The sequence below is a fragment of the Aotus nancymaae genome, unplaced genomic scaffold (assembly GCF_030222135.1).
Source record: "Aotus nancymaae isolate 86718 unplaced genomic scaffold, 86718_ANA_hifiasm-v0.15.2.pri h1tg000103l, whole genome shotgun sequence".
Taxonomy (NCBI): domain Eukaryota; kingdom Metazoa; phylum Chordata; class Mammalia; order Primates; family Aotidae; genus Aotus; species Aotus nancymaae.
Window position 1 is genome coordinate 543,658 of NW_026988518.1, and position 15,510 is coordinate 559,167.

General features: G+C 37.1%; 1 protein-coding gene across 1 annotated transcript in view; it reads left to right on the top strand.

The window, feature by feature from the left end:
* Positions 1-1,436: 1,436 nt before the first annotated feature.
* The window catches only part of FRRS1 (ferric chelate reductase 1), a 38,436-nt gene continuing 24,362 nt past the window's right edge, over positions 1,437-15,510 (top strand). Inside the window, exons 1-6 of the mRNA XM_012458463.3 lie at positions 1,437-1,534; positions 1,667-1,862; positions 3,241-3,377; positions 7,814-7,908; positions 9,137-9,284; positions 11,975-12,157. Coding sequence (XP_012313886.2) covers positions 1,667-1,862; positions 3,241-3,377; positions 7,814-7,908; positions 9,137-9,284; positions 11,975-12,157 — 759 coding nt within the window. The 5' untranslated portion in view covers positions 1,437-1,534. The remainder of the gene's footprint in view (positions 1,535-1,666; positions 1,863-3,240; positions 3,378-7,813; positions 7,909-9,136; positions 9,285-11,974; positions 12,158-15,510) is intronic.

Here is a 15,510-nt window from a genome sequence, read left to right on the forward strand (position 1 = left end):
AGTATACCCTATAATTTGATCTTAATAACTGGACGTGATGCATGAAGTAAAAGAAACTGCTATAAATAGGCCTTTAATAATGTGGTGGTAAGGAGTGGGCGGAGGACTGAGTTTATGCCCCTGGATTGTGGACTTCACAACTGCTTCAAACTTATTCTCCGACTTAGGTGAAACAGGATGGCTAATATGGGCCAGAGTTGGGTATTTCCCCTCTTCCAGGTCACGTAGGCTCTGATAAAACCCCAGCAGGTTAGGCTGCGGTTACATAGTTGTTCCTGATTGACATAACTAAAAAATAATATTTTTTTCTAGTGAGTCTAAGGCTGCCATTATTTTTATCTATGACCAGATACATGATATAGAAATAAATAATAAATAATTATTTATTTTTCTATAAATAAAAAATAATTATTTATTTTTCTATAAATAAAAAAATCCTTTTCTGTAAATAACAAACTGCCTCTTGGGCTTTTCCCATCTGCAACCTGTCCATGGTGTTGACATTATTTACTGCCATGTAGCATGGCACTGCTCATCTGCCTCCAGCCTTGTTGAGTCCTGTGATTTGCAGGTTTTGAATATATGCATCAAGCAAAATGGTTGATCTGGGCTACAAGAGGGTGGGATTGAGGTAAAGTAGCTGGTTTTCTATTATCCAGAAGGTAAGACGGAGATCAGAGAGGGGGGAGGGAAGAAGTTTGTGTGGGCTGCCAATTGTGTTTCTTAATTCAGAAATATCTGTGCTACAGGTAGTAGAAATATTATCTCTTCCAATTGGTTCTCTGTTATCCTCAGTTTTCAGTATTGCAAATTAAATTATTCACCCAGTCATCATAATCAGTTTAATAGGAAGTTGGGAAAAGTCTTATCATAGATTTATTCAGGTGATGATATTTAGATCTGGAAGAAACATTTCTTATTTGTTCTTTCAGCTTTCTAGGATGATGTGAAGTAAAACATTTTGCTTTTATTGACTAGTTTATTATTTCCAATTGATAATAATGAAAGCTATTATTTATTATCTTCCTTGTCAGATTTTGAGCTATATTGTCATTTTTATTTAAAAAACATTGGGCCAGCCATGGTGGCTCATGCCTGTAATCCCAGAACTCTGGGAGGCAAAGGTGGGCAGATCACCTAAGGTTAGGAGTTCGAGACCAGCCTGGCCAACATGGTGAAACTCCATCTCTACTAAAACACAAAAATTAGCTGGGTGTGGCAGTGCATGTCTGCATTCCCAGCTACCGGGGAGGCTGAGGCAGGAGAATTGCTTGAACCTGGGAGGCAGAGGTTGCAGAGAGCTGAGATCACTCCGTTGCATTCCAGCTTGGGCAACAGAGCGAGATCTCTGTTTCAACAACAACAACAACAACAACAACAACAACAACAACAACGTTGAAAAGAGGGTCTTTGCTTCCTTATTTTTCAGATAAGGAAGTGGAGGATTAGATGATTTGCCCAAAGTCTCACCGTAATTTGTAGAGCTGTGATTGAAATCCAGGTGAAACTTCACATATCACATTCTTTTTATCAGGTATGTTGAGAATATGGTTTGCCGAACACAGAAAGCAAGTAGTGATCTAGAATTATAGTCCTGTGATGTAAAAGCTTTTATATTTTACTTTAATTTTATATGACAATAATGTGCTTTAATCTTCCTTTTGAGATGGCAGTTTCTGGATTTACTCTTGGTACCTGCATACTTCTGTTGCACATTAGTTATGTGGCTAATTATCCCAATGGAAAAGTAACACAGTCATGCCATGGAATGATTCCTGAACATGGTCATACTCCACAGGCTGTTCCTGTTCATGACGTTTCAGTGAGTCAGATGACATTTAGGCCAGGGGATCGGATTGAAGGTACTGTGCTGGGATTAACTGTTTGCATTTTGGATTTCACTCTTTCACTGTTCATTGCATCTTTATTATTATTGATTTAGACTATTTCATTTAAATCTTTTTTCTTTCTTTTTTTTTTTTTTTTAAATGGAGTTTCACTCTTATTACCCAGGCTGGAGTGCAATGGCGCGATCTGGCTCACTGCAACCTCCGCCTCCTGGGTTCAGGCAATTCTCCTGCCTCAGTCTCCTAAGTAGCTGGGATTACAGGCACGCACCACCGTGACCAGCTAATTTTTTGTATTTTTAGTAGAGACAAGGTTTCACCATGTTGACCAGGATGGTCTCGATCTCTTGACCTCGTGATCCACCCACCTCGGTCTCCCAAAGTGCTGGGATTACAGGCGTGAGCCACCGTGCCTGGCCCAAATCTTTTTTCTTTTTTAAGATATTATCATACTTCTTGTTTTTGGTTAAAGGTTACTATATTACTTAAGTAGTCTGTGTATTACCTGTCCAGAACAGGCTTTTAAATAAGTTTTTGTCATTATCTACTTTTTTTTTTTAATTAATTGTGCTATCACTTCAAGAGAAGAGAAAATAAAGTTTATTTTATCCTGTTTAAAATGTAATAAACCCTTGTCCTTTCTGACATCATATAATTTTAAGAATAATTCTCTAATTTCTCTGGTAAAATATGGGCTGCTTATTAAAGAAAAATATATAACAGCATTTTGCAAACTATTTTTTTGCAACTCTAGAAATGCAAAATGTTAATAGGTACTCTGTTACATAAAGAGTATATGGAAAAATAAGTTTGGAATATTCTGTGTGGTATATAATATACATTACAGTTCACACTGTACAGTAAGATATTAAATACCTTAAGAGATTTGCAGTAAAGAAACAATAAGAATTTATTGAGTGTCACTATGAGCCAGACACTATGTTAAATACTGGAATTCAAAAGAAAACACCTCATGTTTTTTTCCTCCAATGAGGTCAAGTAAACATTTTAAAAAAACTTTTAGGTTCAGGGATACATGTGCAGATTTGTTTATAGGTAAATTCCATGTCACAAGGGTTTGGTGTACAGATTATTTCATCACTCAGGTGATAAGCATAGTATCCAATAGGCATCATCTGGCATTTTCCAAACTAACTTAGTCTTATGGACTGCCCCTATTTTTCTTTTCTCTTTGTGAAATGGCTGTTAATATCTCACAGAGTGAATATCTTATGGAACACAGTTTAGAACTTCTTTGCCTATAGGATGACTCTTTTCTCCCCAGGAGTAGTTTTGCATATGTACACATCATTCTAACTAATGTATGACTTCTAAAGTTTTTCTTTTTTTTGATATTACTAAGCTTTTTAACCGATCCTTTTGTTTTTCTCAGTTACTTTGTCAGGGCAACCATTTAAAGGCTTTCTCCTGGAAGCGCGTAATGCTGAGGATTTGAATGGCCCTCCTGTTGGCTCCTTCACATTGATTGACAGTGAAGTGTCACAGCTTTTGACCTGTGAAGATATACAGGTTTGTGTTTAGAGTTGATCTTTGAACCATATACAGGTGCCGACCTCACTCCTGGGGAAGTCGGAAATCTATGTATAACTTTTGACTCCCCCACAACTTAACTACAAGTAGCCTGTTGGTGACCAGAAGCCTTACTGATAACAAATAGTTGATTAATACATATTTTGTATTTGTATGTTATATACTATATTCTTACAATAAAGTAAGCTAGGCAAGAGAAAAATCTTATTAAGAAAATAGGAAAAAATATATTTACTATTCATTAAATGAAAGTGGATCATCATAAAGGTCTTTATTCTCATTGTCTTCACATTGAATAGGCTAGGGAGGAGAAGGAAGAGGAGGGGTTGGTCTTGCTGTCTTGTGGGTGGCAGAGGTGGAAGAGGTGGAGCGGGAGGCAGGAGAGGCCCCGCACTGGTGTAACTTCATGGAAATACATTGTAATTTCTATCTGACTTTTTTGTTTTTTCATTTCCTTAAAAATGTTTCTATATGGCAGCAGTCCTTCCCCACTTTGCTTCAGTTTCAGTGCTATATCATAGGAGGTCCATGTCATAGAAGAAGGCAAAAGCAGTGTTGAAGAATTGGAGCCCATTTGCCAGGTTGTCTAATGTCAGTTTGTTTTCTGGGCCTGCTTCTTCTACACAGTCCTCATTGTCACCTGGCACTGGTTTGGAACACTCATCATCAAGTTGTCTCCTGTTAATTCTTCTGGTGTGGTGTCTCTTAGCTCTTGAATTTCTCGTAGATTCATATCTTGAAACCCTTCATCCCCTACCATTTTTGCCATATCCACAGTGTCTTTTATGATTCCTTGATTGGCTCTGTAAATCTTTTAAAGTCATGCACAACATCTAGATACAGTGTTTCTCTAGCAGGAAGTTATTGTTTTGGGATTGATGGCTCTCTAGGCTTTTTTTTATAACAACAATAGGGTCTTCAATAGTGTAATCCTTCCAGACTTTCATGGTGTTCTATCAGAATTCTCTTCCATAGTGTTGACAATCCTTTCCATCGAGTACTCTGTGTAAAGAGCCTTAAATGTTCTTAAGACCTCCTGAGCTAGAGACTGAGTTAGAGACACTGTATATGGAGGCAAGGAGGTGACTTCAGTGGCTTTGGTGTTGAGCTCATGGGGTTCTGGGTAGCAGGGGCATTGTCTGATATTGTATTAGGCTCTTCCTGTATTGCTCTAAAGAAGTGCCTAAGACTAGGTAGTTTAATAAGGAAAGAGGTTTAATTGGCTCACTGTTCTGCATGCTGTACAAGCATGGCACTGGCATCTGCTCAGCTTCTGGGGAGGCCTTAGGGAGGCCTCATGGTCTTTTACTCACAGCAAAAGCTAAAGCAGGAGCAGGCACTTCACGTGGTGAAAGCAAGAACAAGAGAGAGGGTTGGGGGAGGGGAGGTACCACATTTTACAACAACCATATCTTACAAGAACTCGCTCACCGTCTCGAAGAACAGCACCAAGCCATGAGAATTCTGCTCTTCTGACCCAGTTCCCACCTCCAACACTGGGGATTGCAATTTAACATGAGAGTTGGGTGGGGACAAATATCCAAACTATATCAAATATCAATAGCACATTTATTTATCTATTTGAGACAGAGTCCTGCCCTGTCATGCAGGCTGGAGTGCAGTAGCGCAATCTCGGCTCACTGCAACCTTTGCCTCCTGGATTCAAGTGATTCTTTTGCCTCAGCCTCCTGAGTAGTGGGGATTACAGGCACCTGCCACCATGCATGGCTAATTTTTCTATTTTTAATAGAGACTAGGTTTCATCATGTTGGCCAGGCTGTTCTCGAACTCCTGACCTCAAGTGATCCACCCGCCTCAGCCTTCCAAAATGCTGAGATTACAGGTGTGACCCACCGTGCCCTGCCAAAATAATTTTTAAAATCTACTGGCAAGGTGCTTCTTGGCTTCAGAGGCAGAGCATCCATGAAGCCAGTCCAGACAAAGGTTCCTCATTATCCAGGCCTTCTTGCTGTTACACCAAAAGACTGGCAGCTGATGTTTATCATTTCCCTTCAAGGTGCGGGGATTAGCAGCTTTATAGGTAAGAGCAGACCTGATCATAAACTGACTGCATTTGCGCAAAACAGTAGAGATAGCCTGTTCCTTCTTGCCTTAAATCCTGATGCTTGCTTCTCTTCTTTACTAATAAATGCCCTTTGTGGTATTTATTTCCAAAATTGGGCACTTTTTTCTGCATTAACCTGTTCAGGCAGATATACTTTCTCCTCAATGATTTTCTTAGTGGTGCCTGGGAACTTGCCTGTTGTCTCTTGGTCAGTAGAAGCTGCTTCTCTTGTTATCTTGATATTTTAAAAGCCAAACTTTTTTCTAAAATTATCAAGCTATCCTTTGCTGGCATAAAGTTCTCCAGCTTTAGACCCTTCACCTTCCTTTTGCTTTAAGTTGTCATATAATGACTTTGCTTTTTCTTCAATCATATTAGTCTATGAGTATGCCTTTCTCATAGCAATTCCTACATAAAAGATGCATTTCTAATACGAGGTGAAAAGATCTTTCACAGAAAGTGCAAGGTTTTTGCATCTGTTGGCATAGCTGCAGTGACATCTCCATGAATTTTCTTTTCTTTTTGTTACAGTGGTTCTTACACTGTATTCATTTATCTTGAAATGGCGGGCAACTGCAGCAGCAGACCGTAATCTACAGTACATATCAAGCAATTCATCTTTTTCTTATAATGTCATGAGTTTTCTCTGCTTCTTGGGAACACTTCCAGCATCACTAGTGGCACTTTGTATGGATCCCATGGTGTTATTTAAGGTTTACAGTAGTGGACAAAACACAGTAAAAGCTGGGTGCAGTGTCTCGTACCTCTTTTCCCAGCATTTTGGGAGGCTGAGGCTGGTGGATTGCTTGAGCTCAGGAATTTGAGACCAGCCTGGGAAACATGGCAAAATCCAGCCTCTACAAAAAAATACAAAAATTAGCTGGCTGTGGTGGCATGTGCTTGTAGTCCCAACTTCAGTTAATTTTATGCAGTTATGATTTAATACTACATTTTTACATTTGTTTATATGTCTCTGGACTGTGAATGGCACCATGTACGGTCTGTTTGTGTATGCAAGTTTTGATAAATTTTAACTTTTTGTAATAGGTTTGTGTATATTTTATGATACTAAATGATAAAATAGACTAATACCTACATATTTTGTGCATTTAAGACATACCTTTTTAATTTTTTCAGTATTTCTAGCCTATGCAGTTTGTCTGCATTTTTTCAAGTTGTTGAAAATCTCCAAACATTTTTTAATTATATTTTTGAAAATAAATCTGCATATAAGTGGACCTATGCAGTTCAAACCTGTGCTGTTCAAGGGTCAACTGTAGCTTGAAATTGTTCTCTGTCAGTTTTTTTTTGTGGTCTTTTCACTGTAAGGTAGTGGTTGCAAGATAAATTATGACATTAACTATGTATTGTAAACATCTAAATTGATTCACAATGATCAGACTTTTTCCTTAATTTTACTACTTGGAATTTTTATACATCAGCACCCTATAAAAGGTAAAGTAGTTTGAAGAATTTATAGCTTGTAATATTTTATATTAATATTGACTCTTACTATATTAATTTTTGAACGGTTTTAATATTGAAGACAGAGATCTAGAGTATGATAGGAGTCTAATTTTTTTCATTTATTTATTCATTTATTTATTATATCAAAATGGTCCTGAATGGGAGGGATAGGTGATGGACAAGAGTGACTCTTATTCTTTGAAAAACTCCTTACTTTACATATAAGCACATCTTATGAATACATAAGTAGAACAGTGTGATAACTTTGGTTAGAAGCATACACAGTGAGTAGGAAGCATCGCAGAGGGAGCCACACACAGGCTGGAAGGAATTGTGAGAGAGCCTCTTAGAGGAGGTGATCTTCAAGTGAGGCCTCAGAATGAGTAGGAGTTGACCAGGTGCATGAAAGTGGGAAAGAAGAGTGTTCAAGAGAAAGGAGTTACTAAAATGTCATGTTACTGCATGAATCTTCTGCATTCTATTCTGCATTCTATTTGTATCTATCAATGGAAGAGATATAAATTTATAATGTACGTGTACATGTATAATTATACATTTACATTACATATACATTATAATGTACATGTATAATGTACATGAAACAATGAGCAGGCTCTATCTAGTATTAATGTACCCAGTGTTCACACCTCTCTTCAGTTCTTTGATTTCTGTTGACTCTCATTTATTCACAGAACCAGCTGCTAATATGATGCCAACCAATTAACATTTCATTTATTGAGTACCTTAGTCCTCCTTCTAAATAAAATAGTCTTCACCAGAATGCTAATGTCATGCAATGATAAATTACTTTGCAAACTGATAGAAGTTCTAGTCATGCTGAGTTAGAGTGACTGAATGGTAGTTCTTTTCCCTTTTATTTCAGGGATCAGCTGTGAGTCATACAAGTAAATCTAAAAAAACAGAAATTAAAGTCTACTGGAATGCTCCAAGCAGTGCCCCAAATCACACACAGTTTCTGTGAGTATAAGAGTTTACAATTCTGGGCCAGGCATGGTAGCTTATGCCTGTAATCCCAGCAATTTGAGAGCCCAAGGTGAGTGGATCACTTGAGCCCAGGATTTTGAGACTGCCTGGGCAACGTGGTGAAACCCCATCTCTTAAAAAAAAAAAAAAAAAGAGTTTACAACTCTGTAACTACTAGTATAACTGAAATTATAATTAGTCTGTATCATTTTATGTACCTATTAGACCTTCACCCATGTAGAAGAGCTTTGGTATAATAATACCACCACCTTCCTGATATAGGAGTTTGTTTTGTGTTTTACCAGTGTATACCTAGTTCTTAGCACAGAACCCGGCACCTCATAGGCACTTAATAGACATTTGTTGAGTGAATAAAGTCTTGCACTGCCTTAATACTAATAAGAGTTATCAATTAATACTTGAGTCTTATGTTGTAGAATACTACAAGTTAGACTTGCTCCTGTAATTAGCATGAGAATACAAATGAAAGTTCTGAAATTTGGTTGTTTTTTTCAGTGTTACAACTTGCAGATTAGACTCAAAAGAGACTGCATGGCTCTTAGAATTATGAAACTCAGTAGAATTAAAACAGTACTTCTTCCTTATCCTACATACAAAAGGAAATGGAATGTTATAATGCCACGTAATGATTCCTAAGTAGTGATGTAGACATATATTTTAAGGGAAGGATTACTATCCTGACATGTCTCTGTTTTCTTCACTTTGTGCATAGGTCCCCAACACACAGTAACACAACTCTGCACTGGTATGTTAGGTGGAATGTGAAAAAGGGGTGTGATCCCAGTGAAAGCCGATAGTTACTTATGTAGCCTCTATTATAGCTGCTTGCTGTACTTGCCTGCTACACAGGCCCTTTGGAAGAATTTGAATAGTGTGCTCTGAAATGACCAGCAGTATGTTCTTCATATGCCAGGAAGTAGAAATCTGTGCAGTTTTGTCCCTGGGCCTGACATCATGGCTGTTGTGAATATGTCCCCTAAACAGCCAAGAAAAGAGCGACAGAGGGAGAGAAAGCAATAAAGGTTCATCAAGTGATGGGGTGGAAGGGTGGTTGGAAATTTGCCTCGGCAAAATTAATAGTGCGATTAGGCACTAAGCGATGTGTTTCTAGTTTATTCACTCTCTTTTTTCCCTTTAACATTTTCATCTGATTACAATAGGCCACAATTAGGGTTCTAATCTCACTGGTGTTGCATTTCAGAGCCACAGTTGTTGCAAAGTACAAAATCTACTGGGTGAAGATTCCTGGTCCTATAATTTCACAACCAAATGCATTTCCTTTTACAACACCTAAAGCTACAATAGGACCTTTGCCAACGTTACATCCAGTTTCCCACTTAACCAAACCAGTAAGTAACAATTTTATTTTCTCTATAGAGATGGGATTTCACTATGTTTCCCAGGCTGGTCTTGAACTCCTGAGCTCAAACCATCCTCTTGCCTTGGAGTCACAAAGTGCTGGGATTACAGGTGTTAGCCACTGTGCCCAGCTTAAGTAACGTTTTTTTTTTTTTTTTTGAGACGGAGTCTCGCTCTTGTTACCCAGGCTGGAGTGCAATGGCGCGATCTCGGCTCACCGCAACCTCTGCCTCCTGGGTTCAGGCAATTCTCCTGCCTCAGCCTCCTGAGTAGCTGGGATTACAGGCACGTGCCACCGTGCCCAGCTAATTTTTTTTTGTATTAGTAGAGACGGGGTTTCACAAGTAACGTTTTTATAGCTTCATTAAATGCAATGTAAAATAATATGTAGCCAAGTATAATGCCCATATATTATAAAATACAGAAGAGAAGGTAAACAAAGTAAGACATTACATAGGAGTAAAGTGCTGTACTTAGTTTTCTCTATGTGAGCAAAGGGGTAAATTTGTGATTGGAAATTGTGGTTCTGTGTACTTTGTGTGGCAAAGTGTATGGAGAAGTAGCTGTGCTGGGTAGTGGTAGCAAGCTTTTGGGCCCTCTGTAGAAATCTGAAGGAAGTCTTCATTGCAACATTATGACTTATAGGTTAGAATGAAGGGAATGCAAGACCCTGCATGTTCAAGGTGTGGTTATGATATTCACATGTAGTCTCTACTGGTAGTGGATATGTTTTCATTTGAAAATAAATCCGATGAAGTAATAGTTTTTTTCTTTCTTTCTTTAAAACACAGCCAGATATCAAATGAAGAGCTTAAGTTAAATTTAGACAAGATTTGGAGGAAATTCTTGAAGTAGTGATAAAACTCTCAGATCTCATTTCATTAAGGTCAAAGAGTACTAGGAAATTGTATATGCTGAACAACAGAAAATCTCTTGTAAATTCATCAGTTAGAATTTTATTTAGGCCCTCTGATTCAAAAGATTTATCACTGACAAGACATATCTTGGAAAGTGTTATGCATATTAGAAACATTAGGAAGAAGGGTTTTGCTGCAGGAAATTCTGAGAAATTAGACTTCTTAATTCAGAAGTGGATACAATAAAAAAACGTGTTGAGGTAGGTTGTTTCAGTTGAAAGAACAAATGTGGGCATAAATACTGACTTGCCTAATTTTCATTCTCAGTTTCTTTGCCTATAGAATGAGATGGCGTAATATTTAGCTTTTAGTATCACTTTAAGAATTAAGCAAAATAATGAATGTAAGTTTTCTAACTGTGCTTTGCATTTAATAAATGCTTCATAAACATTAGTTCCTTTTCTGTTTCCTTTTTGTTGCCCTTTTGTGCCTCTGTTCACATAGAGAAGACAAAGTAATGTGCTTTGCTCCTTATTTTGTTTTCCTTCTCTTCAACATTTTATAACCTATGGGCACTATATTCGATTACATTATTATGATTGTTGCACTTCTGTTTGACCATACAATTACATCTGTGATTTGTACTGCTCAGTTTAGTTTTAATGCTTATTTAATCAAAAGCTGCTTTAGGGAAATAAACAATCAGTTTGGACCTGAGCTTCCCACTAGGAATCTGCTGACAATATTGTTGTCTTTCCATATATTCAATAAAAGGTTCTTGTTGGAGCTTTCGTTGTGTCTTTGTGCCATGTTTATAATCTCTAATTATAGGGAAGTTCATTCAGAGTCAAAGGATTACAGCATTTTTAGAGCTCGCATCAGGGTCTATTTCTTACAGTTTTTCTGTTATGTAGTTGAAGGTGAAGGAATCCAGAGAGAACAAGTCCTTTGGCAAACATGTTGTAGGGAAGGGGAGAGCCCAGACCAAAGTCCAAGTTCCTTGGTTCCCAGTGGCTTGTTCTCCTCACCCTAGTATGATCTGTCTTTACATTTCCATCAACTCTAGTTACATAATGTTTAGCGCTCTTCTGAAACTTACTGTCACAGATCATTCGAACAAAGTCTGTTCGTTTATCAAATTATAGAGCTGGTTTTCTTTTTCCTAAGACTCTTCACCTTATATTCTTTATCAAGCAGCTGTAAATGAAGTCATCCCATTGTTGCTTATTTCTCCCCCTGCTAAATCACTACTGTTATTTGGATTGCTGGTAAATTGGGGCGACCATTTGTTTCTTATATCATTTTAGTATCAAATTTGAATCTGAATTGTAGAAGCAGAATCCACAATCTAAATATAATAACTTGCTAAGAATTTGTTTGTTTGCTTGTTAAAACTTCATCTCTGAGAACTAGAGGATACCCTTTAGGCAGGAATGTCAGTGTCATTTAAGTCCCAGGGACTGAAATACTTCCTCAAAAATTTCTCAAAACTTATCAGAAACTTTGCTCCAAAACATACTTAATGTGAAATGTTTTCTGTATTACAGGAGCTTGAATACTCTTACATAATTACAGTCTAACAAGTGTATGTTTTCCAAATTTTAATTAAAATTAATTAAGTTTAAAAGTTCATAACCTAACTACTGCTCTGATCATTTTTAATATGAGATGTGTCTTTGTTTCCTTATTTGAATGCTTATTATGGAAAGATATTCTCATTAATCTGGGAACTACCCATACTTGAAGGTAGTTATTCTTCTGTCATTGCCAATGAACTGCTTCTTTAATAATTAAGATTTTTTTTTCCTCTGTCATTTTTCTAGTTCAGTGCCTCAGATTGTGGGAACAAGAAATTCTGCATTAGGAGTCCTTTGAACTGTGACCCAGAGAAGGAGGCTGCCTGTGTCTTCTTGTCCTTCACAAGAGATGACCAATCAGTGATGGTTGAAATGAGTGGTCCCAATAAAGGCTATTTATCCTTCGCATTGTCTCATGACCAATGGATGGTTGGTACCTCTCATTTACATAAGTGGTAACAAAGGAGGATCACTGGAGTGAGCTGTAATCAACAGCAGATTAGCTGTTTGTTCCAGGGACAAATGATCATACCTAACGGTGGAGTAAGAAAGGAGAAACTAAGGAGATTCTAAGTTAAATGGCTTTGAGTACTTTATAATTTTAACAGTTGGCCAATTACTTCCAAGAACAGGCTGTCCTAAGGAAAATTAGGAAGATCATTTTATTTCCAGTATATTTGCCATTTTATGTCTGTCTATCTCTGTGATAAAGCAGGAAATATGGTTAAGAAAAGTTGTTCTGCATAAAATGTTCTGTTTTTCGTAACTAGAGTTGTTTATTGAAGTGGCCAGAACTAACGCATGTGTTCCTGCTCTTGGTGTCCTATTTTAGTGGTCATCAGTGTATTTCCTAAACAGAACTTAAACTTGTATATACAGGCAACATGTATTACAGTAGGGTCCTTTGTCAAATCTGCAGAAGGCAGCATTTATTTTGAGCTGATTCTCACTCTCCCTGGGTAGTGCTGAAATGGATTAAATGATTCTGTAGGTGGCAGCCTTGTGCTGTGGTGTGGAAGAGCAGAGGATTGTATAAGCATCTCGGTTTCCTAGGGAGCAGGAAGAGTATTGTGGCCAGGACGTGTATAAGTCCTGTCCAAGCAGAGTGGGCATTGAGGCATAGGGATGGCCAGAAATGGAGAAAGCCCCTTATTAGCACAGGCAAGGGGTCTTGTCTTGAGAGTTTTCTTCTTATCAGGATTTAAACTTAACACCACTTCTTTAGGGAATCATATTTCAGAAAAAGAGATGGAACTCTGACGTGGCTGTGATAGAAGAACTAACGCTTTCCTTGAAGTTGCACTCGATCCTATGGGTCCTGGAGCAGTGGTTGCAAGTAATGTAGGATGCTGGATGTAACTAACTTTCTTTAGTGGGATACCATTTCAGTATGTGTATATGACCTACATATTTCACTAGACACCTCTAGAATGCACTTGCTATCCTCTTTCATTAAACAAAATATGTACCTTAAGTCTGTGAGATACAGAAGATATCATGTACTTAAAAAAATAACATATAAGAAATTGTGAATCTTTCCCCGTCAAAGTTGCATGTATGGGAAATTTTATACTTGCTCAGCTGATGCGGTGATTGTTCAAAACATTTAACCCACTTCCTTTTGTGATTACCATCAGACTTGTAGCATGTTTTTTTTTGGGTATTCTCAGTGAACTAAGTTTAGTGTATGAGGTGAATGAGTCAAAAATAAAATGTGACTATAAAGCAATAATGGTAGGTGGCGGTAGTGCTGCTGTCATGTGAATGTGATAAAACTGGCTAGGAAGGAAATTCTGAAAATGAGTCCAAAAAGGATTAACTTGTTGAATGAAGTGTAGTTTCATTAAGGTTAATCTCTGAGTTATAGCACTCATTTAGATATATGCTGTAGTCACTTAAAAAAAACCAGACCCAACTTATTCCAGTTACTTTAAGCCAAAATTCAAGCTATAGTGTATGGATACATTTCCTTTTACTGGTTACATAAAACCTGTAAGCAAGAGGCAAAGACTATTACTGCATTCACTGTGGTAATGAGTAGCCCGCAGGTAGGCCAGTTATTCTGTTTTAATTGTAGGCATTGATGGAACAAAAGCATTTATCTCTAATTCAAGATATATTTATCTTACTTAGAAATCTTATCTGTTTCCAGTATAGTACTCATCAAAAATGTTTACAAAAAAGACTTAATTATGCAGGTGCAGTTGATTTACAGAGCAATACTGTTTAATGATTAAAGTAATCTGTACACCTGTTTGTCTAACTTGGGGGAAATGAATCAGCCTCAAAATATATTATTAAAGTGGTAATTTCTATTTTTGGTTGTTACTTTTAAAACCTTAGGGTATTTTTGTGACCTGCTGTTTCTTTGGAGTGTATAATGTAAATTTAAATACTGAAGGTATCTGATGTCACAAATACTGATTCTGTAACCTAAATTATACCCCTTTATCAATTTGGCTTGTGAATTAATATTAGCAATTATTTTGGTATATTGGACCTCATCACTAAAATCAAAATGTGTAATTTATCCTATTTCTGATAATAATGACTTGCTAATATCTGAATTTTAACTGAATTTCCAAGTACAATAAGTCCTCAATGCCATCAATAGGTTCTTGGAACCTTTGACTTTAAGTGAGGCTACATACAGCAGTTCCTTGAATAATGTCATTTCCTTCAATATCGTTTTGTTATGACATTGATGAAGAAAAAATTATTGACCACGTTGTATGTTGTTTTGCTTGAAGTCACAGTTTCCAAGAACTTGCCTACGACTTTAAGTGAAGATGTACTGTACATACCTCTTTCTATTTGAGATATTTTGTGAAATAATGTAAAGTCTGTCAAGTATGCACATCATTAGCTTCTTTCCTTCTCCTTCATCTTACTCCATACTTCATCTCTCCATGCCCCAATCCTAACTCCCTTGGACGCCAGACTGTGGTTTCCAGGTGCAGGCTGTTCTCGTCTAGATGTGTGTTCCTGAACAGCACAAAGCAACATCTAAAAGACTGAACTTTTTATTATGCCTCATAATGTCTCCCTGTGTTCCCCATTCTTGGTGATTAGCAATATCAGAAAAGCAGCTACCATTATTGATGGCTTGTTTCTTGTTGGGTACTGTCCTAGGCAGTTTATAAACACCTCATTTACTGCTGCCGACATCTTCTTTGGTATTCAGAGAAATGTTGGTTGTGACTTGGATTCCTTCCTTTCATCCATCTCTCAGGTCCTTCTTCCTGCCATTTCCAACTTTTTGTTTTGAAAGGTTTTCAACTTCCATAAAAGTTAAAAAGATAGTACAATGAACACCCATAAGCCCTTCACCTAGATTTGCCACTTTATCTTTTTATTTCTATCTAGCTCGGTTGATTTATGTGGTGTATATAAATACATATTTCTTCTTAAACTATATGAAAGTAAATTACAGATAATCATGACATTTCATTTCTAAGGTTTTCAACATGTGTCTCCTAAGAACAAGGACATTCTCCTGCAATTACTACAATATCTTTATCACATTAAGAAAATTTAGCAATAATATAGTAATTTTATGTAACATATAATCTGTATTCCAATTTTCCCAGTTGTCCCAATAAACTCTTTTATAGCTGTTTTTTAAAAGTGTTTCTTATCCAGGATCCAATCAGTTATTACTCAGGACATTTAGTTGTTCTATCTCTTGGATCTCCTTTACTTTAGAACAGTTACTTTACCCGTTTTCTTTTCTTTTTTTTAAATTAAATTCAGGCCAGTTATTTTGTAGAACATTCTTCAAT